This window comes from Trachemys scripta, chromosome 3, assembly GCF_013100865.1.
Source record: "Trachemys scripta elegans isolate TJP31775 chromosome 3, CAS_Tse_1.0, whole genome shotgun sequence".
NCBI classification, from domain to species: domain Eukaryota; kingdom Metazoa; phylum Chordata; order Testudines; family Emydidae; genus Trachemys; species Trachemys scripta.
Genome location: NC_048300.1, coordinates 76,620,852 through 76,646,105, shown reverse-complemented (window position 1 = coordinate 76,646,105; position 25,254 = coordinate 76,620,852). Strand labels below are relative to the sequence as shown.

Sequence of the window (25,254 nt, the reverse complement as noted above, 5' to 3'; positions counted from 1 at the left end):
CTAATGCTAGTGACAGATGCTTCGGCCCTGGGCTGGGGAGCCCACCTCAGTTCTCTACAGATGCAGAGTGTATGGTTTTCAGAGAACTTAGCTTTACACATCGATGTCAGGGAACTGAAAGCTGTCAGACTGATATGCCAGGTATTTCTGTTGCAGATCAGGGGAAGCAGGCTGTTGGTACTCACAGACAACACAGCACCAATGGTTTACCTCAACAAGCAGTGAGAAGTCCACTCTTCTCACTCTGCCAAGAAATGACTCTACTATGGGAGCTCTGTATTGCCAACACAGTAGATCTAGAAGTATTGTACCTGCCAGGCAAGTGTAATGACCTAGTAGACTACCTGAGCAGATCATTTGAGTCACCATGACTGGTCTCTACTCTGATGTGGCCAGATATATCTTCCAGCCTAGGGGTTTCCCCAAGTAGACCTATTTGCAACATAATCCAACAGAAAGTGTCAGCACAGATTCCAGGACAGACACCTTTTATTGATGTGGTCAGGCATGCTCCTCTATGCTTTTGTACCAATCCCGTCCATTCACAGGGTATAGCTAAAAATAGGATGGGACCAGGCCGGAGTCATACTTCTAATCCTAGCATGGGCCCATCAGCACTGGTTCTGCACTCTCCTGTCACTGTCAGTGAAACTTCCAATTTCACTTCTGCTGGACTGAGGCCTAATCACCCAGGGATCACAACTGCATTCTCCACCCAAGCCTACAGTCCCTTCATTTAACTGTGTGGATGCTCCATGTCTAGACACTAGAGAGAAGGCTTGCCCGAAAGGCATTCAAGAGATCCTGCTAAATAGTAGAAAGCCTTCTACAAAAGCACTTGCCTTGCTAAATGGAGACATTTTTCCAACTGATCCAGGCAGTATGGTATACCACCAACCAGTTCTTCAGTTCAAGTACTTATTATACCTGAAGCACCAAGGTTTGGTGGTTAGTTCTATTAAAGTACATCTGGCTGCTGTTTGTGTTGCATCATAAAGTGGACAATTGCTCTTTGTCCAATGACATATCCACAAAGTTTTTAAAGGGCTTAGTCAAATTATACCCTCAAGTGCAGGACCTGTTCTCCCATGGGATCTAAACTTAATATTGTCAAGACTTATGTGTCCCCTGTCTGAACTGTTGGCTACCTGCCCTCTGCTGCTTCTGTCAGTGAAGGTGACATTCCTGGTGGCCATTACCTCAGCCAGAAGAGAAAGAGAGTTGCTGGCATTAATGTCGGGGCCACCATATATAATCTCTTTTCAGGACAAGATTTGCCTGCGCCCTCATCTGAAATTCCTCCCAAAGGAGGTTTCCTTGTTACATCAAACAGCTAATTTATTTGCCTGTTTTGTGTCCAGAACCACATACGAGCAGGGAGGAAGAGCGTTTGCATACCTTGAACGTCAGAAGAGCCTGGACATTTTACATAGATAGAACCACACACTTTTGTAAATCTTCCCAGCTGTTCATAGCAGTTGCTGACAGAGTAAAATGTCAGTCAGCGTCCACCCAGAGAATTTCTTCCTGGATTGCATCCTGCATATGCATGTGCTATAATTTGGCTAATGTTGGTCCACATGACAGTCACAGTTTATTCAATGAGTTTACAGTTGGCCTCGGCAGCCTTTCTGGCATAAGTTCCAAATGCAGACATTTGTAGAGTGGTCCTCCATACATGTTTGCCTCCCACTTTGCTGTGACTCAAGACTCCAAAGACAATGCTAGAGAAGGTCAACTTGTTCTCCAAACTTTATTGAAGTAGACCCCGATCCTGCCTCCTGTTCTGTGGCCTGTGAGTCACCAAGAGTGGAATGCACATGTGCAATCATTCAAAGAAGGAAAAAAGGCTACTAACCTGTTCCATAACTGTTCTTCAAGATTTGTTTCACATGTCCATTCCATGACTCGCCCTCCTACGCCTCTACATTAGAGTTATGGCAAGAAGAAACTGAGCAGGGGGGAGGGGTGTCAGGGCAGCTCTTCCTTTTATACCTGCAAGCAGTGATACGCAGGAGCAGAGGGTGTTTGAGCCACCCAATGGGTACCACTGAGGGAAAAGTTTCTGACGGGCATACACTGGGCGCACAGACACCAAGAGGGGAATGAACATGTGCAATGCATCTTGAAGAACAACAGTTACAGACCAGGGTTGGTATCTGTTTTTTTCACTCAGTTGTAATGAGTGATCTAATGGCCCCATATTCCCCCTTCTCTACACTTTTGTTTGGTGCTATGTGCTGATTGCCTGCTATTTTCTCCCCAGAAGTGGCTGCATTTCCATGGTGGTGAATATCTGTAGTTTGAGGACCACTTTTGGATCCTTTGGAAAGAATACCACTGTAAAATTGTAAATCATTGTTGTTTGCAGTTATGTGTAAGTGTTGGCACAGGAATTTATTGCCTTAATTGATATTTCAAGGTGGTTGTTGTCTGCAGTGCTGAACGTTTTTTTTTCCTCATAGCTATATGACAATATTCTACTTTCATATTACTTCTAACCTTCTCTGAAGGCAAGCCTACGCTATAAAATTAAGTGGACTTAAGTTACAGTAACATACAGCCATTACAGTAATTAAATTAATTTTTCATATCCACACTAATCTCCTTCTGTCGGTGGTGCACACCCTCACCAGGAGTGCTTCCATCGATTTAACTGACAGTGGGGTCAGTGTGGGGCCATCCCCATTGTTGGAGCCCCCACTCTTATCCCTGGGGGGCAGGGCTCCGGGCTGTCAGCTGACAGCCAGAACAGTCAACACGGTGTCTACATCCATCTAAGTGCTATGCCTTTTGTGGAGTTGGAATTATTAGGACGGTGTTGTGGGCTATTTACATCGTCAGGAGGAACATTATAGAGTTAGGTCGATGTAAGCTGCCTTAAGTCGACCTAAATCTGTAGTGCAGAATAGGCCTAAGTGATTCTGGTCCTTTTTCCTTGCTTTAAAATAACCTGAAGAACCAATGTCTTAGCCACCATGTACTGTACTGAAGTGAAAACAAATGCTTGTCGTAGTCCTTTGTCACTTTCCAGAGTGACATCCTTTCTTTGCCACATTTTGGTCTTCACCACTTTCCAGAGCTCTTACTCTTGTTCAGGGCCATCCCTAGATATTGTAGTGCCCTATGCAGCCCCCAGGCCTCCGCGGGGCAGGGGAGAGCTGCAGGAACGCCGCCAGCTTTTCTGCCGCCCTAGGAGGCAGAAGGTCCCACCCCAAAAGGCCACCCCCCACAGAGGCGGCGGAAGGTCCCGCTGCTGAAATACCACCGCGGTGGCCTCCCCCCAAATTGTAGCATCCTAGGTGACCACCTAGGTCGCGTAATGGGTTGTGCCAGCCCTGGGGAGCTGCGCCCAAGGTCTGTGGGGGGCAGGAGCTGGCTTGCGGGGCAGGGGAAAAACCGCCCCCCAGCATGAGACAGCGGGTCATTCCACTTCCTGCCCCCAGTGAGTGGAGGGCACGCCCGACACCTGCTGCATTCCCCCGGAACATAGCTCCGGAAGGGGTGGAGTGGGAGTGGGGCTGGGGCGGAGCAGGGATGGAAAGAGGTGGGGCAGGGGCTTTGGAGAAGGGGTGGAGTGGGGGCAGAGAAGGGGTGGGAAGAGGTGGGGCTGGGGCGGAGCAGGGATGGGGGCTATGGGGAAGAGGGTGGAGTGGGTGCGGGGGCAGCTTTCCTGGTCAGCTCAGCCGGCTGGAGAATCGGGCTGGCTGCTGGAGCATCACGCAGCTGCGTAGGGCACCAGGAAATTTGGGAACATTTTGGTGCCCCAAATTTCCTGGTGCCCTATGCAGCTGCGTAGTTTGCGTATGGGTAAGGGCAGCCCTGCTCTTGTGCTTGTTTTCTCCCTTGTCTCTTTCAGTAGCCAGAATCCATGGCTGTTGGGAGCCAATTCCACTCGCATCTTCTTGGCTGTGTGCCTACGCGTGTTTGTGTTCCATAAATGAGTCTGTAGTGTACAGAGACCTTCTGCACCAGTAATCACGTTTGGTGTAGCACAAAATTACATTTTGTCCTTTTGGCTGAAGAGGAGCCTCTCTGTGTAGCTGGATTCTGCCCAGATTGTATAGCCAGACTTCCCCACACGCTGAGCAGCTGCACAACTAATAAGAGAAAAGAGACTTTCAGCAGCAGCATTATGGCTGGCATAAAATTCTGAGCTTTTTCTTGTTTTGGAGAATTTCTAGAGAGACTGTTTCTGACTGTGACTTGTATTTAAAAGCTGATATGGGGCCACTCATTTTAAGTGATGTGGTCTTCAATTTAAGGCTAAAACCTCTCTCTCTCTCTCTCTCTCTCTCTTTCTGTTTCTGGCTTAGTTGCAGAACCACAATGAGAAGAAATCAGCACAGGCCACCATGTGTTTCAGTAACCTTTGGCAGACATACAGTATTTATGTAATGATTCCTCAACTGTGGTCTTATGACCACTAGCAATCCACAGAGAGCAGGTTGGTCATATGTGGTCATATGGTGCAGACTGTCATTGGTTTCCAGCTGCTTAAAGAGGTGTCCAGGCTCTCCATTGCAAAGAACAGCTTGTAGCACTGTAAAATCAGCTGGAAAGGAGGAGCAGCCAACCTTGCTGGATCTATTGAGGAGCTGTTAATAAGAGGAGGAAAAGAAATTGGGGTCACAGGTAGGATGAGAGCTGCTAACTACGAGTGGGAGAGAAATGTCCAGGGTAAGAGGGACGAGATTTTCAGCAGTGTTTCCAGCAGTACAGGTGAAGAAGATCAGAGGGCTGCAAGGAAAACTAGGTAACAGGGAAGCAGGGAGGGGGACCAAATGGCAGAGAAGCTTATGCAGGTTGAGCAGGGGGAGAGAAAGGAAGGGGGGGGGGGGGGGGTGTAAAATGAAATGGAAAACAAAAGGAGGCCATGATTAAGGTTTTCAAGAAGGGCAAACCACTTAGACAGTTATATCTATAAATGTTCTTCTAATATTGTGTGTAACCGAGGGCTGTAGTTGCTGCAGAGAAGTTATAAGACAGCAAAATGGATTGGGGAATTGGGAGGGGAGGTGGCTCACATGATCACAAACGAGATGGGTGGTCATGAGACAATCACTCTGTTAAGATGTGTTTACGCCATGAGAAAGTTTGAAAACCCCTGCCCTAGGAAATCTATTCAGAGCTTTTTTTGGCATTTGTTCCTAGAGCAATACAGTATGGGGCTCTAATATGTCAGGATATTGAAGCTAAACAATGTATAGAAAGGGTTTGGGTTTCATGAGATACTTTAACTCCTTAATTCTACTGATAACAGTTTTAAAAAGTTAACTTTTCCAGAGGACAGTTGCTTTGTATTTCTAACAGAGATGGACCAGAGTCACATAGTTTTGATCCAGATTTGGAGCTGAATTTACATTTCTCCAAAGGCACTCCAGTAGACCGCTGAGAGGGCACATTTCAGATCTGGGTCCAGATTCAAACTTCCTCTTGGTGGTGGGCCCCAAATGGATTTGCTGAGCGGTGTTAAAATATAAACAAACAAACATACAATAACCTATGCTCAACAAGTCCACCTACTCTACATATGATTATCAGAGAGACAGCTTGCCTAGTCGATAGGGCACTGGGAGTTAGGAGATCTGATCTGCTGTGTGACTCTGGGCAAGTCACTTCATCTTTCTGTGTTCTTTTAACCCTCTCACCCTCTGTGTGTGTGCGTGTGCTGTCTATTAAAATCATCAGCTTTTCAGGACAGCAACTGTCTCTTCTTATGTGTTTGTTCAATGCCTCACATAGTGGAACCCCAGTTTTGTATTGGAATGCTAATAATGTTTATAATGGCTTAGTTTAGAAGTCCTAAATTTATGTTAATACATAGTCAGTAATGAAACTTAACTTTAACAACATTGACCTATTTGGTTTTTAAAGTTATATTATTTACTAAAATTATGTCGAGGGTAATTTCCCTCCCCCCCAAATGCTATGTGAGGAGCTACCATATGTTTAGTTTGCTAGATTTACAAAACTCTAAACGAAGCTTAAAATCCATATGGAGCTATGGTAATTCCATTCAATTTGAGCAATTTAATCATCACTGAACTTGAAAGGTCACTTGTCTTTTTAGATGAAAAGTACCATGTACAGTGCAGTAAGTTCAGCAGGCAATTTCTGGGAACATCTGTTTCAAGTGTCTCTTTTTATGTAGAATGTTTTATATCCCTACTTCCCACTCCTAAACCTTTTATGCCATATTCTGAACAGAACACGATCTTTCTTATGGTAGGCAGCGGGGCTGAGAACACCACCTATTATTTAGGTTGCCCAACACGCCCCATTGTAAGACCCTGGTTTCAGTTGTTCAGAACTTTGCCAAAATGTAACCATTTGGGCTGAAAATTTTCATGCGAAGCGTCTGCCTTGGTCTGAATTGTTTTGGAAAAATTCAGCCAAAACAGATAAGGAACTTGGGGAAGGAAGAATTGAGACTAGCTGGGTGAGGAGACTGTGGCTGGCATGAGACACCTGAGGAATGGAGAGTGAGACTAGCTAGGTTAGGAGAATGGGACTGGGATGACGAGCCACTAGTAGGGAAGAGACATGACCAGGACAAGAACAAGTTGGTGGGGATGGGGCAGAAGGGTCTGTGCCCTCTAACACACGCACCCTTCCAGAGCCTTCAGTGGAACCCATGATTCCCGAGTCTCACAATTCCTCTGCTGTCAGCAAATATCTGTGAAAACCACTGGCAAAGTATATGTCCCATCCCTCTCTAGTGCTGGGCCACAAAGAGAATAATAACCTGCTGCTGCTATCAGTTATTCCATTAGCTCAAATGGCAGAGGTCTGTGTCATGGATCAAAAGGTTCCAACCATGCTGATGATCCATGTGGGTGTCAATCGGATACCATATGATAGATTTTTTGGGGAAATTACACACCAATAACTATAGTAAAAGAATGTTAAGGTTGCAAGGTCAAGCACTCAAAAGTTAGGAAATACAAGAATTAAGGCTTTCTTTGCAACCTTAACTTGGCCTCCTTATTTGTATGCAGTATGGCAGTCTTGAATCACATGATCGCATACTATTTTTTCCCCACAGGACCCCGTCTCATTCAGTGGACAGGCTAGACCTGCTCTGGGGGTGAATCAGCGTTTTGTAATGTGGAGGTCTGTGCAAACTTGTCACATTAAAACTAGGCAAACTTGCCTGGTTGTAGGTTTCAATGGAAGCTCAAAACTCATCAAGCTTCACCAAAACTTGAAGTCTTGGCCAGCTTGCTGCCAGATAGGGAGCCTGGAGAGAGAGAGCAAGAGACTGACTTGCCACCAAAGGCTTAGAGAATGCTTTTTACCCTTTTTTAACCCAGAGGAACCCATACCCCTTCCTCCAACTGAGCAGGCACCAGATCCCTTAGGCATCTTCTGAGAGGACCCCATGGGGGTATTGCCCTCCTCACCCACACTGTGCTCAGAGGGTGGTTAGATTTCACATTCTGCCTTTCTGTATGTTCAGGGTGTCTCGCTCTCTTATACAGGGAGTGTTGGTAGGCTTGCTGTATCCAACCTAAATCCATAGGAAACATCTTAAGGAGGGTGAGCTGCTTGTGCTCCTCTTCCCTGTCCCCCTTCTGTTCAGCAGCAACGAAAGCAGGTAATGCTTCTCCAGTTCTGCAGCTTCCACTTTAACAGAGCTTCATAATGTTCTGTGTCTGAGATGTTGGAGAAGGCACTCAGTGAAATCTCTATTACCATGGTGCATTCTGATATGTGACAAATTCAGAATATGGTAAAGGCTAATAGCCATGGTAAGCTAAGAACCATAGAGGTATTTCCTGGTCCTGCTGCTGAATGGACAGGTGAGCTAGAGCAAGTAAAAAATCCCATTTTCCTGAAGAAGTTTGATTTAGGGAGGAACGAGACAACCAGTAGTCCCTATAAATGTAATGGGGGAATGAGCTAGTTAACCACTCCCAGAAAATCCATTCATTTCCTAGTAATTTGTTATTTTGACTTTTTAACACATTTTTGCACAGTTTTTAGAGGGGAAAGTTAAGGTTGGTTGTGAGGTGTAAAATGGTTGAGTTGAGAGTACAGGAAAGATTATATGGTAGTGGAGATTTCTCAGCCTAGATCCCTTGACTATAATTTCCAAACATCAGGAATTGCCATACTGGTTCAAAGCGGTGGTCCATCTAAGGCAGTGTCCTGTCCCCAACAGTGGCCAGTGCCAGATGCTTCAGAGGAAGAAAACCTGCAATATGCAATTTTGAAATAATCTGTCCTAAGTTGAAGTTTCTTTTTAAATCTCATCAAGTAAGATTGACTTACACCTTGAAACCTAAGGATTTAAAGCCCTTCCAAACATCTGTTTGTTTTATTTTTAACTCTTATTATTATTATTATTATTATTATTTTATTATTACTGGAAAATAACCTTTAAGCCTGGAAAGAAAGCGAGCCTTTCTGGAATATTTTCTCTGTTCTGTGTAATTCACCATTTTCCTTTCTTAATTCTTGCCTTTTCCAGAGGGGGTTCTCCTTCTACTAATGTTTCCCATAGAAATGCACTGGTTAGACTCAGTGCTTCTTCCCACAGAGCATGTTCTTTTGGATTTTCCCTCCTTTGTCCATGGGGTGCAAAATTGCTTGCTGCTTTGCGATCCAAAATCTTGCTACTGTTATTGTGGCTTGATAAATCAGTTTGACATACATTCTGAGGAGTTGAAATGAGTCTCTTGAAATTTGACTGGCTTTTCAAGTTAACCTTCAAATACACTGAAGCTTTGCCAGTTTTCAGAATATGACTTCACACATTTCATTCAGCAGACCTTCCACTATAATAGAAAAGATCAAATACTTTCAGCTAATCGTGTGCTTCTTTGTTTTTTAAAAATTCCTTTTTACATTTTAAAAGTCAAATCCTGCTATGCTTACTTAACACGTACTGTAATTCTGTTCTCTGTGTCATCCAGGTAGGTCCATTGAAATAAATGCACTTACTTCAGACTTACCCCAGTATAACTGAGAACTGAATTTTACCCTCAGACCTTTCCCAAACAAAATTCTCAGTAAAGTCAGTGGGAGTTTTGCTTAAGTTGGCCCAAAAAACCCTTGGGAAGGAATGTAATGCTTATGAAAGGGAGAGACTAATTGTATGGGCTTGCACCACATAGTGCAGGCAAGGCTCTTCACATTCTGTTCTTTCCTGCAAACCCCAGTACTATTTCAATCCTAGATTTAGAATATGGATTATTCCTAACTGTGCCAAAATGAATGTTTCCATTATTTTACTGGCAGATGTTGTATGGTGGTTAAAAAGGAGAATGGCGGTATATCATTGAGAATCAGCTGTGCCTGACCTTGATTGTTTGTAAGACTGGACTCAGGCTGTCAGGCCCCAGGAGGAAGAAGAAAATGTGATATAGACACAACAAAAATGCTGAATCATTTTTCTCCAGATTAAGCTTCTATTGGAAAATCCTATTTCTAGTCTCAGCAAATACACTGGGGTCTATTCTTCTATGAAGATTTACAATATTTGTCCCCTTAATTGGCAATAACAGCGAAGTACATCAATCCCCAGAGCACTGGTGGAAAAATAGGCCCTTTTTGCTTTAATTTGAAAATAAACCTTTTTACATGTTCATGCAGTACACAGTCTCATAAATTATTTTCTCTGACACCATCAAGCACTTTCTGAGCTACATTCAAGAGACTCATGCATAGCTTTTGGCTTAAGTTTTCTTGCACTAAATGGTGATGACTGGTTTTTATTAAATTAAAACAAAATCTAGAAATCTGCTGCTTGTCCTGTATTTCCAATGGATGGTCCAACGGTCTGAAATATTCATGTACTTGTCCTGGTGCTTCTTGAAATTCATTATCAGGAAAGTAACACAAATAGAATTTTTAAGTAGGTTTTTTTTTTTTTTTTTTTTTTAAAGCCCTCCAGGTCACAACCCTTTCAGTTACATGCACAAGAAAGCAAGGAGGCAACACTAGTCTGCTGTGAGAGGAGAGAGCCACAGAAAGTTTGCGTTTTTCTTAATTTAGTTAAAACATTTGGCAGAGGTGTACGTGGTGTAGCGATGTGAGGATATTTTCAAAAGAGTGTTAGCATTTAACTGGCCTACTTTGGACTAGTGGTGTTCTCTTGTGTGTTACTTTTTGTCATTGAATAATGCTGATTTACTAAGCTGTGTGCTTCAAGGGCATTGTAAAATAACAGGTAGGGGCAGGACTGAATTGTGAAAGCGAGAATTACTGTATCAGATCATGTCCAATTAAAATATGACAAGCACAGCAGGAGAAATTGGAAGTAGGGTTTATCTTTCATGTAAGAGAGGAAGTCACTATATCGGTTAGAAACAAAGTGAGTGTGAAACAGATTCTCCACCCTTTCTCATCCCTGTCCAAAAATTAATATCTATTGACATTTATATCAGGAAGAAGGGTATAATGGCAATTGAACGAAGAGCATTGCAGCTATACACATTAAAGCTATTCTTTCTCAAAGTACGTGTCAAACCGTAAGTCAAAACATTTGTAACTGACAGATAAAAATAGTTTGAAAAATTAGGTTTTCTTTTAGCTAAAACTGTGGTATGTGATTAAAGGAAGGCTTACAGTCTTGCAAGGTCTCTTGGGCTTCGCAGATAGACCTTTCAGGAAAAATAGGAATTAAAAGTATTTAAAAAACTAGATGCTTTTTACAAGTTTTGTAGTATAGTACAGTGTTACCTAATATAACAAGTTTTGATATAAAATTCTCTTTATTATGAGGTAGAGAAACTGCATTGACCTTCCTCACCATTGCAATCCTTTATATAATCTATTTGTATAACATTCATTAGCACTTTGCTTACAGAGATGCAGAACTGTAAATATAAGTAGATGCAATTCTTTACATGTAGACGTTTTTGGTCCTGGATCATAGCATGTTGTTGTGTTGTATAGCACCTCTTGAAGGTGACTTTGAATTGACAATGCTACGGAGAGCAACGTGAGGCTTTGCAAGAGAATCATCTATAGAAACAATCATATCTGATTGGCTGAGCAAAGTGAGACCTTTCACTCAACTTTATGGAATTTCTCTGCTTGTCTACCTGTTTGGTTGTAACACGATAATTTTTGAACACCACATCTGATCAATTCCCAAAATTCAGGGAATCTTCTAGGTATCAGTGGGCACAACTCAACTGATTTTGGGGGAAATTGGAAAACTGGAAGGAAAAAATGGGGTGGGGGGACGACACAGCTCCTGGTATCTGGTTGTCACACCCATCATCTTTACATATGTCTGTAATTGTCTATCAATTACGGAACTTCCAGCCTAACAACACCCACCCCCTTTCAGCTCTGTCTGTCCTTCCAATGAACCTTAAAATTTTGCCTCCTCCACCCCCCTCCCAGTGACTTCTCTCTGAGACAGAAAGAAAATAAATAATTTAACAGATTACAAATTGTTGGGTAGATGAAGGGATGTAAGGAGCCCCTGGTGTGTGCAATGAGTTTGGCCTACAGAAGCAACAAATTGTACAACCCTGTAGTGTATTTGGAGGAATAGTCTATCAAGAGTTGATATCGTTTACATTATCAGTTTAAGAAGTTAAATATTCCCATCTGACCTAGAGACAGTAACTTTGCTTAGAGACAAAAATGAAGAACTATCTTTGCCACAGTATGGAAATGTTGATCCATAGGATGCTTCTGTTCTTCAAGAAAGAACTTAAAATCTCTTTCACATCTTGTCCAGGTTGGGGCATATGAATATTCAAAAAAGGACATTTTTAGTGCAGTGCATTAGAAATTTGCATAACATTCATTGAAATTAAGGCTAAAAATATTCCTTCCTTCCTTCATGTGGAATAAATGACATGCAGCAAACTCTTCAGATGTGAAGTCACTAGGAGATAGGTGGACATATGTATATCCTTACACATATTTGGTAATGTCCAGGTCCCACTGTATACAGGAGCTAATCCGTGCTCTTTTGTGTAATGAGAAGAATCTACCTGTGCCCTCTTTCTTCTCTCCCCACCATCTGCACTACACAGTTGAGGGCAGAATTTAGCAATAATAATAAATTAAACACATTAATTTAATATGTGCTTTAGACTTTAAGGTAGGGATAAACATTCAGATCCTAATTTTAATATGAAAAAATTAGTAGAATTCACCTTCAAACTGATACATATATAATATAGTGTGTAAGGGATGGGATGTAAAAAAATAATAAAAAACCAAGGGACATTTTTCACTAATAAATCTATGTATTTTACCTCTTCATCTTGATTCCTTAGTAAATAGGAGAAGACAAGTTAAAATTAAATAGCTACAGCACTCCCTAACTTTGACTTTTATTTTGCAGAGACAAACGTGAAGGAAGATGCTGTGAAATTCATGGAGATGCTGGAGGATAAACTACATAGGTAAGGATGGCATGGTGGAAACCTTTAAAAAAAAATCTAAAATGTTACTTTATAAATGTAACTGTTGCTTTAGAGTGTTGGTGAACACTTTGGAATATATTTTTTTAAAAATAGCAAAAATCAGAATTTAGAAAGGAATAGTTCAAAGGGAATTTTTGTTATTAATCTTTCATCCCATCATCCTGAAAAGCGTAACAAAATCTTATTTAAAAAAAAATATACAAAGGCTTGGAAGTACCATAAGTTTCTACAAATTCATGGCCCTGCTGCAGCTGCTTTGCACTAGTCTGCCAGTGTAAAGTGGCCATATAGATCCGTTGATTTCCCTAGTGTAAGGGTATTCTTCAGGGGCATAGACAGGTCATATACCACGTCAGCCTACCTCTGACATAGTGGGTATGACAAGACAGAAGGGGGCATGGTCAGGATATCACTGCATCCACCTCAGCACAAGTGATTAGAATGATCACAAGGCTGTTCTATTTTATGTTGTAGACCAGCCCAGTAGCCAGCAGTTCTGGGTTGTGGGGAGCAGCACAGCATTGATTTAAAACCAACCCCCCCTCCCCCCCAGCAGTTGTACACAAAAGCACAAATTAGCTGGGCCAGATGATTTCTCCCATGAACTGTGTGCTCTTATGTATTAAGTAATGATCTACTTAATTTTGAATAGTTCTGAAAAATATAATGAAATCTTTCTTTCCTCTCTAGCCCCCACAAACAAATAGAAACCAAAACAACAATATAGCTGTTTTAAGTATATAACCCTACTCCGAATACATATTTTTTAAACTAGTGCAAAGATTAATATTTAATTCTCTTGCTATGTGAAGAACTCTTGTGCCTCCCTCAAGGGTTGCCTTGCCTTTCCATAGCTTATCACCAGGTGCTGTGTTGCTGTTGTAATGGAACCAGCTGTTAGAATGGACTTTGTTTTAAAGAGGTATTTACATTTTTAAAAGTCTGGCTACAGTCTGTATTATTGATTTGTGTAAAAATCTCCTTTGTACTGCTGGGCTGGAATAGAGAACGGTACTTCTACCCATGCAGTATTTACCATAATGGCTGAGGGAAGACTCCCAAGTTTTTAGACCTGTTCATATGTGCTTTTGAATACTAAATATTTAGTAGGTTGTAGGTTCCATCTTTAGCACTAAATCAAAACCATAGTGCAAAATCTTGTTTGTTTAAATTTTCATAAAGAATACAAATGCCAAAGAATATGGTGTAGCAACACAGTTATGTTTCTGGGTTTCGTAGGTTTATAGCAACACAACAGATCCCTCAACAAACAAAATCATCTTCTCTTTAACAGTTAACCACAGGGAAAGTCAGAGAAATGTCATTTGCGTTTTCTTTTGAGGGAATTTTCTGGTTGTGGGCAGACAATTGTGCTGCTAGCTTTGTAGTTAAGTATTCAATTGCTTTAAAGAAATTAAATATTGCATTTGGGTTGTTGGGTTGTCTTATCAACTCAAAACTTTTTTTCTGCATTAATGTTCTAATCCTAGAAATTTTTTCGGTGTGTTTTGTATATGCTGTGTGCTGTTAATGGGTTTTGAAAGAGTATGTGGCATGTGTCTCTCACCCACCCCCTTCTCCCAGTACTCATATTTCTGAGAGTGAAATTTGTGCTGGACTTAGCAATGCCATCATGCTGGTATTCATCCTGTTTCGGTGAAGTGTGTCATTTCTGGGAAAGGATTGAAAGTTAAACCCTCCTGTGGCACTATACTATATATTGGAAGCCCATGCTGTCAAGTCATTTCTTTATCAACAAGGGGTGAACATTTCAAACTGGTTCTAACAGACTTCAGCAATATACTGTGTTGTAATGCAACATGTTCGAATTGTATTGATAGGTTGCATTCCGTAGTACCATATAGACTTTACTATGTCTGTTTCAATCTTTGTTTTCTACTGAAACTACACTATAGGTCTTAATGTGTTATTAGTTAGAGGTTACTGTCATCAGGTTTTACTGAGAATAAATACATGTAGTTGAAGTTCTACAAGTACATTCCTGCAGTCATATTAGTTCATTTGTCATGCATCTTTGACTGTTACCCCAGCCCGCTCTCACTCTCCATCTCCCTGGGACTTAGTCTAACATTGCAGACACTTGAGCATCTTCAAACAGCTACCATTTAAAAAAAATTTATCTGTCAGAAAAAAAGGTTCTACCAAATATGGAATCTCTCCCCCACACCTCTCCCCCTAAAAAAACCCAACCCTATTTCTATCCAAGTCCCAAGATGGGCAAGATTCAGTCCTGCACTAGTGGTAGCTTTTCTGTACATATAAATGTCACAATTCTAAAAATCTCCTATCTCAAGGAACTGCAGGTCTAGAAATGGGAGCTTTATTCATTGGAAAGAGGAGATTCCTAACTTTTCAGTGGTAACAGCATCGACTTCTAAACGTAGATGGGCCTCAGATATCATCTCTCTCAAATCGTGATATGTTTAGGTATACAAAAATATTTTAGGTCTTTTTGGAAAGTTTCTAAGACTCTCTGAGCCCTGCACAAGTTGGACTTCTGGTAACTAAGGCATCTGATTTTATAGGGAGAGGGATTAAAAAAAAAAATCTACTTTTTGGAAATGCACTAAAACTTTCCTAAAACAGCTTTTCTATAACCTGTGACATATACAGAGTATATGAAGTATGATATAATGGTTTTATCAGGACTTGCTTAGGATGATGTGCAAAGCTCACTTTCAGCTTAACTGTTTGCAATTAATATGACTCTGCCAAACTCATGACAAAAAAAAACTTTTATTCCGCAATATATCATCATGTTTTGTATCTCAACCACCTCCCCCCCCCCAAAAAAGCATATTTCTCCTACTTTCTTATGTCTACAGTGAGTTGTTCCTTCTCTCTGTTACTAGGAGGCAGTTCAGATTTGCCACTCTTAAGCAGAGAGCTAAGATCCTTGCACTGTATTAATCAACAGAATTGTTGTATCTCCTCAAGAAGTAACCAGGATGTTTCTGTCCTCCCTTTTACCAGAGTAAAAGAGTACATTAATATTAAAATGGATAAATTGAATTCATAGGAGGATTTCCCTTCAGCCTTAGTGCAGGTGCAGTTTTCAACAGTGGCAGAGCCCATCCCCAGAAGGGTTGCCAAAGTTAAAAGATCTAACAGCACATCAGAAAATGTATTCATTTTAGCACACTCCTCCAACCATGAACTGTGAAACGGTTTGTTTTGTGTCCAAAAGGAAGTATCTCCTGAAATTCAAGGTACTACTCAGTGCTCACCAGAAGAAGTGAGGGCCTCTTGAAGAGAAACAGAGAACTTACCAACTCCTTCCTGTCATCAAGGCTACCGGGTCCCTGCTGAACACAGGGTGTTTTCTGATTAGGAAAAAGAGGTGTGATCTTACCTCATTGTATCCAACATATGGTAACAAACACTAGGTAAAATCCTAGTGAAGTCAAGACAGTTTTTAGCTTTCAGATGTGTTAGCAGGTCAAGATAAAGACTATGAGGGAGCCTACTGTTTACCTGAACCTCATGTTAAAATTGCAACTGCCTTGTCTTATCTAGTGTTAGTTACCATGTTTTTCCTAGCATAGACCATGCCTAAGAGGGCCTCTGCAGCTGCCAAAAGCAATGAGGTTTAGTTATGTTCAGTGGCAATCCTTAGCTGACTCTTAGGTGGAGTTCATTTTCTTATGTGTGAATGCCTAGCATATCAAGGGATCGAAGAACATCACAGCAGATGTGACTCATCAGATGCTACCTTAACCTATGTGAATGGAATTTGCACAAGTTCACATTCCTTCTTCTTACTTTCAAGTGGGAAGTATCAGTGGAGGAGCTATTCATGTCCAGAATGAATGCAATGTCTTCCCTTCTTGTTTGACAGATAAAAGATGATTGTGAGCTATGATAGCTGTGGGCACTGTGCCATACTTATGACCTGCGGGTTTGCTTTATACAGTAAAAGCTGTATTATCTGGCCCTGTACCAACTGGAAAACTCTATAAACCAGCATTTCTAATCTTCATAGGAAGTCCGGTTCATAGACCGGTTGATGCAGGGCTGGCAGGCTCCCTACTTGGCGCTGCATGGCTCCCTGGAAGCGGCGACATGTCCCTGCTGCTCTTAGATGGAAGAACAGCCATGAGGGGTTCAGAGTGCAGGAGGGGGTGCGGGGCTGGGGGCTGTGGTGCAGGAGGGGGTGCAGGGCGTGGGCTCTGGGAGGGAGTTTGAGTGCGGAAGGGGGTTGGAGCTCAGGAGGGGTTTTGGGGTGCCAGATCCAGGGCACCTCACCTCGGGCGGCTCCGCAAGCGGCAACCTGTCCCTGCTGCTCCAAGGCGGAGGCACAGCTAGGTAGCTCTGTGCACTGCCCACGCAGCTCCCATTGTTCACAGTTCAAATAAACTAAGTTTTTTGGCTGAAAATCTTTATTCAGTTGGTATTCATAAGAACATAAGAATGGCCGTATTGGGTCAGACCAAAGGTCCATCTAGCCCAGTATCCTGTCTACCGACCGTGGCCAATGCCAGGTGCCCCAGAGGGAGTAAACCTAACAGGTAATGATGAAGTGATCTCTCTCCTGCCATCCATCTCCACCCTCTGACAAACAGAGGCTAGGAACACCATTCCTTACCCATCCTGGCTAAAAGCCATTAATGAATTTATCCAGTTCTCTTTTAAACACTGTTATAGGCCTACCCTTCACAACCTCCTCAGGCAAGGAGTGCCACAAGTTGACTGTGCGCTGTGTGAAAAAGAACTTCCTTTTATTTTTTTTAAACCTGTTGCCCATTCATTTCATTTGGTGGCCCCTAGTTCTTGTATTATGGGAATAAGTAAATAACTTTTCCTTATCTACTTTCTCCACATCACTCATGATTTTATATAAGTCTATCATATCCCCCCTTAGTCTCCTCTTTTCCAAGCTGAAAAGTCCTAGCCTCTTTAATCTCTCCTCATAATGGGACCCGTTCCAAGCCCCTAATCATTTTAGTTGCCCTTCTCTAAACCTTTTCTAGTGCCAGTATATCTTTTTTGAGATGAGGAGACCACATCTGTACGCAGTATTCAAGATATGAGTGTACCATCGATTTATATAAGGGCAATAATATATTCTCCGTCTTATTCTCTATCCCCTTTTTAATGATTCCTAACATCCTGTTTGCTTTTTTGACTGCCTCTGCACACTGCATGGGCATCTTCAGAGAACTATCCACAATGACTCCAAGAACTTTTTCCTGATTTGTTGTAGCTAAATTAGCCCCCATCGTATTGTATGAATAGTTGGGGTTATTTTTCCCAATGTGCATTACTTTACATTTATCCACATTAAATTTCATTTGCCATTTTATTGCCCAATCACTTAGTTTTGTGAGATCTTTTTGAAGTTCTTCACAGTCTGCTTTGATCTTAACTATCTTGAACAGTTTAGTATCATCTGCAAACTTTGTCACCTCACTTTTTACCCCTTTCTCCAGATCATTTATGAATAAGTTAAATAGGATTGGTCCTGGGACTGACCCTTGGGGGACACCACTAGTTACCCCTCTCCATTCTGAGAATTTACCATCTGTTTCCTACCCTTTGTTCCCTGTCTTTTAACCAGTTCTCAATCCATGAAAGGACCTTCCCTTTTATCCCATGACAACTTAATTTACATAAGAGCCTTTGGTGAGGGACCTTGTCAAAGGCTTTCTGGAAATCTAAGTACACTATGTCCACTGGATCCCCCTTGTCCACATGTTTGTTGACCCCTTCAAAGAACTCTAATAGATTAGTAAGACACGATTTCCCTTTACAGAAACCATGTTGACTTTTGCCCAACAATTTATGTTCTTCTATGTGTCTGACAATTTTATTCTTCTGACGTTAGACTTACCGGTTTGTAATTGCCGGGATCACCTCTAGAGCCCTTTTTAAATATTGGCGTTACATTAGCTATCTTCCAGTCATTGGGTACAGAAGCCGATTTACAAACCTTAGTTAACAGTTCCGCAACTTCACATTTGAGTTCTTTCAGAACTCTTGGGTGAATGCCATCTGGTCCCGGTGACTTGTTAATGTTAAGTTTATCAATTAATTACAAAACCTCCTCTAGTGACACTTCAATCTGTGACAGTTCCTCAGATTTGTCACCTACAAAAGCTGGCTTAGGTTTGGGAATCTCCCTAACATCCTCAGCTGTGAAGACTGAAGCAAAGAATCCATTTAGTTTCTCCGCAATGACTTTATTGTCTTTAAGCGCTCCTTTTGTATCTCGATCATCCAGGGGCCCCACTGGTTGTTTAGCAGGCTTCCTGCTTCTGATGTACCTAAAAAACATTTTGTTATTACCTTTTGAGTTTTTGGCTAGCCATTCTTTAAACTCCTCTTTGGCTTTTCTTATTACATTTTTACACTTAATTTGGCAGTGTTTATGCTCCTTTCTATTTACATCCCTGAACCATTGTTCTCTCATAGAAACATGGACTATCTAGATAAAAGTATTGTCGTATCCACATTAGTTAAGATGTCTTTAATTATAGCCTTAATGATTTTATTCTTTGAAGAACTAGGAAGTCCTACTAATTATGGATATAAGCATATGTCACAAGTCCCTTCATGGAAAAAGCCTTCCTTAGACTGAGGCTCCAAGATAGAAAAGAAGTTACACACAAATATTGCAGGGTTATTAGAGCAGTAAGTTTCTGGCCATTATTTACAAACCTGGGGCCTAAAGTTAGTCTCCTAAATCCATATTTAGGCACCTAAATTAAAGTGGCCTGATTTTTAGAGGTGTAGAGCACCCATAAATCCTTCTGAAATCAATAGAAACTGTACTTTTGAAAATCAAGCCTCTGTTATTTAGGTCCCTAAATATGGGAGTCTAACTCTAGGCACCCCGATTTTCAAATTTTGGCCTTCCTTTTTTAGGCATGCAGAGAGAGTCACTCCTCTTCAGCTGGGTTAAAAAGAACCTACCTTCTATCAAAGTTCATTCAGACTGCTTGAGTGGGAGAAACTTCCTTCCAGGTGTAAGAGGCCTAAAATGTGTATCTCCATACAAAAATTTTCATTAATTTTGAGCTAAGATTGCTAGATTATCTATCCTACCAATGCAAGCCATAAACAAGAAGGAAATAAGCACTAACATATTCAGCATCCCATCTTTGTCTCATTCATTAGTTCCCCTTCTTAGCCTCAACCTCAGCTACCTCCCTTCCACTGCAAGCAGCATAAGGTATTATAAAACGTGTGCAATGGTTGGAGTTTGTGGCTGACAATTAGAAGACGCTGAAGAACTTTGCGAAACAAAGTAGAATTTCAAAAAGTGAACATTTAAAAATGTTTTCTCTATAAAAGTTAGAAAATATCTCACTAGAAAAATTACATAGAAAATTTAATTAGCCTATGAAGAGTCATGCCAAATTGTAAACTAAATTAAATAATTAAAATATGAAACATGGATTTGATTGCTGCTTTAAGTGAAAATCTCAACACAGCCTTTACTGTGAAGTCACTACTGATGCTTCTATGAGTCAAATGTCAAGTAAAATATTTAAATAATTTTAAAATGTGACTTTTCATGCTAATGAAAGCCAAGTATCATTAAAAGGTGCAAGCTGTTTATAAGAGTCAGGGTGAGAAAACAATAAGGTTTATTTTTAAAAGTTCCATTAAAGCTGAAAATCTCTAGATATCTGTTCATTTGTTTCAAACATTTATAATGAGTCTTCAGTGGTGTCCATAAAAAAATATTTGGAATGTACCAGCTCTTATGATACATGAGAGCAGCTTCTAACATCCCTGTCAGTCACTGATAACCTATAGAACCTCAAACCGTTGAGCAAATTGAGCAAATATGTCAGAATCAGCCCAAGAATGTCGTTGTCTTGGTCTGTGGGTTGCAAGCCATAAGTTCTGCCACATGACAACCAGGTTTTATGGCATACTTTAAACATTTTTTGGATGGCACTGTATTTTAACATGAGTCTTTCCTTATCTACAGCCTATTATTAATGATAGATTTACTGTGCAGGAGCATCTACCAAGAGAAAATATATCTTGATGGAGCAAGTCGGAAAGCAAATAGAAAGTCAAGAGAACCCAAAAATCGTAATACCATCACTTATCCTTTCCAACACATTCAGAATGTGAGAACCAGAAATATCATGGAAAAATTAAACATAGTATCAGCACAAACCCCAGGAACCAGCTCCATTATTAATTAAATAACTAGACTTTTTTAAGGTATGTTGTCAAAGTTGTCTGCTATACTTTAGGTCACCTATCCTACAAGTTGTTCTGCATTAGCAGACTCCTACCATCTGAAGCCCTGTTCAAGGTCAGAGGGGCTCTGCTCAGACACAGGGTCCATGTGTAACAACCTGAAGTATCAGAGCCTAAATTGGTAAGAGCATAAACCTGTAGACTTCAGGCATTTTGTTAAAAAAGCACCTCTTATTTAGGTGCCTAAATATGAGAGCCTAACTCTAGGCATCCAGATTTTCAAATTTTGGTCTTGCTTTTTTAAACATGCGGAGTCATTCCTCTTCAGCTGGGTTAAAAAGAACTTGCCTTCTATCAAAGTGGGTTTTCATGCACAAACTTCTTATATACATAGTGGATGAGATTTCCCTCCCATTATGGCTTCTGTATGCTGCTGCACACAAAGCCCCATAGCTTGCTGGTGGAGGATTCCCTTGGTGGAGACACTGCATTGGCCAGGTGTAGGTTGACCAAAATAAGTCCCCTCACAAGTCCCAAAGTGGGGGCCATTCTGGGGAGCACAAGATGGGCTGCAGTAATGTAGAATAATCCCCAGCCTGCCTAAATAATGTGGGGGGCTGTTTCAGCCTCTTGAGTAGTTCAGATTTGGAAGTGTGCTAATGTGACTTGAAGCTACCTTTGCCCTCCCTTCCCCAATGCTGTGAGTTGTATGCTGTACTTCCTAGAGACTCAGCACAAAATCTCATCCATTGTTTCTAAATACACTAATTTTGATTCACTTAACAGTTCTGCTGCAGTAAAGGTAAATGCAGGTTAGACAAAATATTATACCTTACTAGTGACACATTTTGCTCTTTTTTTCCCTCCCAGCCACTCTTAGTCATACAACAGCGGTGAGAACATTAGTTACAAAATAGTGAACAGCAGATACTTTATATGCTGTGATGCATGCCAAGATGTCGTATGGCCTACCTGCTGAAGGCCTACCTACCTAACTCCCTTATCACAACTGCCTGAGGCAGGAAACAATTTTTTTTGTACCAGTTGATGTAAAGATGACATTTCTTAAGCTGAGTGAACGTAATGTGATTGTACAGTACTCCAAGCCTCAAAAGATTATTCTGTGACTTCCATTCATCATAGAAATAGGGCCTTTTTCTAATTCTCAGATAAAAAATTGTAAAATTATTTTTGGAGAATAGCATTTTTAAAGGATAACTGGTGACAATTACAGAAAGCAGTTTTACTGAGTTTTCTTTCTTTCTTCTGCAAATAGCATAATAAATGAATATGACTGCTAGTAAGCTAAAATATTGCAGGGAATATGTTTTGCCATTGACGATTGGTAATGATGCAGCACCCTGTAACCTTGCAAATGCAACACAACCTTTCTCCTTTAAGTGATTCTCCATTGCTATTTGTCTTGCTTTATTTCCATTTAGCCAGTGGTGGATTTACGTGAAACAAACCGTATGGTGGCATGGGGCCCCAACGACAGGGGGCCCCAAAATGCAGCCCAAATCTGACAAATGACTGAATTTAATAAGCATTGCAAGTCGCGAAGTGGTCCAGGCTTTCTGCATTCTGCGAACGTATTCTGCAAACTGTCCTCTAAACGTGTTTTTTTTAAGTAGTCTAGCAAACAATTTTGCTTCATCATTTTTTCGCTGTCTTGGCAATAGCATAACAGCAACTAAGAGAAATCATCATTTGCCAATCAGTCTGTCTGCTTGACCAATTATCCAGTTGAACAAAAGCACCCTCCCCCACACTTTGCAACAGTGCCCATGATTTGTCACTAGTATGTAATGGTTTGAAATCCCATTTTTACAGAGCCTGCTAAAAACACAGGATTAACCGTGTTAAACCTAATTGGGTGGTCCACGGCCCACCTATGGCTATGCCCCTTCTCTTTCAGACATTTTTAATCTGCCTAAAATCAAGGTCAGTTTTTTAGCAATAATGAAGCAACACTTGAGTCTGGCAGTCAAAAACACAAAAAAATGAAGGTGAGGCAAGAAGACGAAGCTAAGCAAAAAGGCAGTTTGTCATCTTATTTTAAAAAGCTTGAAGTATTGAATAGTGGACATTCATCAAAAAGTATGGGTGAGGAAACATCTGAATTATCTGATCACTTGCCGAGTTGTGGGGATATCACAATGACTGCAAAAGTTGAACAAGTGACAATGAACTACAAAATATTGGCAATTTTGTCGAAGTAAGGGAAGAAACCTACCCTGAAGACATTGCATTATGGCAAAAATCTGTTTAATTGGATATGATAGAATATTTCTTAGTCAATAAATCAAAAAATATAAGCAATATGGAAAATTTGAGAAGAGTATGAGGTTGCAGGACGAAAGCAATTTAGAGGTCTTCATGAGTGCGATTTTCTGAGGATGAAGAAAAATTTGGATGACAGAAATGAGAATTTGGATGATTTTTTTCATAAACCACTAAGGCAGTCTACTATTATGTTTGAAAATTATTCCCTGACCATAGTAAAGGAAAACAAACATTAGTCAATGGGCACTCTAATTGGAGAAATGTTGCAAGACATATTGCTGATCATGAAACTTCCAAACCTCATATTAATGCTATGTGTAAGTTCGTTCAAAGGTGTAAATTATCTGGAAGAATTGATTCTGTGTTATTGGCTCAGTTTGAAAAGGAGTGTTCTTATTGGAGGAAAGTGCTGAGACGTGTTGTTGCCACAGTCAAACTGCTGTCTTCTTTGGGACTACCTCTAAGAGGACATGATGAGTCATCATTGTCAAATCGAAAAGGTAATTTTTTAACCTGCCTTGAATATCTTAGTGAATTTGGTGATTTTCTCAAAGAACATTTGAAAAATCATCAGTATTGTGGCTCACGGAAGACCAACTTTTTAATGTACCAAATCTACAATGAGAATTCATCACTATAATGGCAAAGCGGCTCAGAAACCAATCTACTGATGAAGTAAAGGATGCCAAGTACTATTCCATAATAGTTGATTCAACACCATATGTGAGTCACGTAGACCAATTAACATTAATTTTAAGATATGTGACCGGCAATGGTGAAGTTATAGATCGATTTCTTTGTTTTGTCTTGCTAAAATCCCACACTTTTGAATGTCTAGAGATATTGTTTTGGAAATCATTGCAAATTTAGGTTTGGATATCAAAAATTGTCATGGGCAGAGCATTGATAATGCCGCAAATATGACAGGAAAATATTCATTTCTATAGGCAAGACTGAACAATGCAAGCCCCTCTGCTTTACTCATACCATGTTCCAGCCATTCCTTAAATTTAATCTGCAATGCTGCAGCCGAATCTTGTGAGGGAGCTACACATTTTTTTGGCTTCATTCAAAATGTATATGCCTTTTTTTCAGTTTCCACGCATTGGTGGAGTATGCTACAGTCATGCTTGGAGCAGGCAAATGAAAAACATTTGACAGTCAAAAGAATTTGTAACATTAGGTGGTCTGCTTGTGCAGATGCTGTTTTAGCTTTGAAAATGAGCTGCTATGATATAAAGAAAACCTTATTAGACATAACCACATCAAATTCTGAAAAACTGAGTGCGAAAACTGAAGCAAAATCCTTAGCAGAAAAGTTTGAAAAGTATGATATTGCTGTTTTTACTTTTTTGTGGAACCATTTACTTCAAAGAATTAATGCCATTAGCAAATCACTGCAAAAGGTTGATACACATTTATTGAATGCTGCACAATTGTTAGCCTCAGTTAAAAGTTTTGTCATGGAAATTTGAAATGACTATAGCTTGGTGGAAGCAGAGGCACTAACTTTAACAGGAAATATAGGTTCCTCTGATATATCTGATGAGAAGCGTAAAAAAAGCAGGAAGTTAATTTTCAATGAAACTAGAGACAATGAAATCAATTTAAAAGAGAAAGAGACGATCATTGTTGAGACTGTCCATATTATTTGTGACACAATAATAGTGCAATTGCAGAGTAGAAGTGAATCTCTAAAGAAAACTTATGCTTTATTTTGCATGTTTTTTGACAGAAGTATGGACGAAAATGCTAAAAGTCACTACAGTAAGAAATTAAGTGAATTCTACCAAGAGGGCATAGATACAAATCTTTTTGAAGATAAAATGAATTAAAGGTTTCAGTTGATCAAAAATGATGAGATCTGTGCTTCGAGATTACCAGTTGATTTGTATAGACTTGTACGTGATGGTTTGCAGGCAACCTTTCCAAATGTGGAAACCATTCTGAAAATATTTTTAACAATACCTGTCACAAATGTTTCTGGTGAACATTCTTTTTCTATATTGAAACAAGTTAAAAATTATTTGCGAAATACGATGAGTCAGGAACATTTGACAAGTTCGGCAATATTGACAATTGAAAGTGCCTCTTTACAAAATATTACTTACGATGACTTATCATTTTTTCTTTACAAAATTATCTGAATAATTTTTTTTTCAAATTGAATAAGTTTCTTCAGAGGAAGTTAACTTTTATTTTTCCATTCATGCATCATCTATACTTTTTATTTTTACACATTTTTCACATAAGCGTAATGCAAATACAAGCTTTCATCTAGACCAGAAGTTCTCAAACTGTGGTCCGAGACCTCCATTCAGGTGGACCGAGGAAAGGTTAAGATTTTTTTTTATAAAGCGCTCTTATCCAAAGCACTTTACAATAG

General features: G+C 40.4%; 1 protein-coding gene across 1 annotated transcript in view; it reads left to right on the top strand.

Moving 5' to 3' along the window:
* The window catches only part of DISC1 (DISC1 scaffold protein), a 344,506-nt gene that overhangs the window by 250,353 nt on the left and 68,899 nt on the right, over positions 1–25,254 (top strand). Inside the window, 1 exon segment of the mRNA XM_034765114.1 lies at positions 12,320–12,380. Coding sequence (XP_034621005.1) covers positions 12,320–12,380 — 61 coding nt within the window.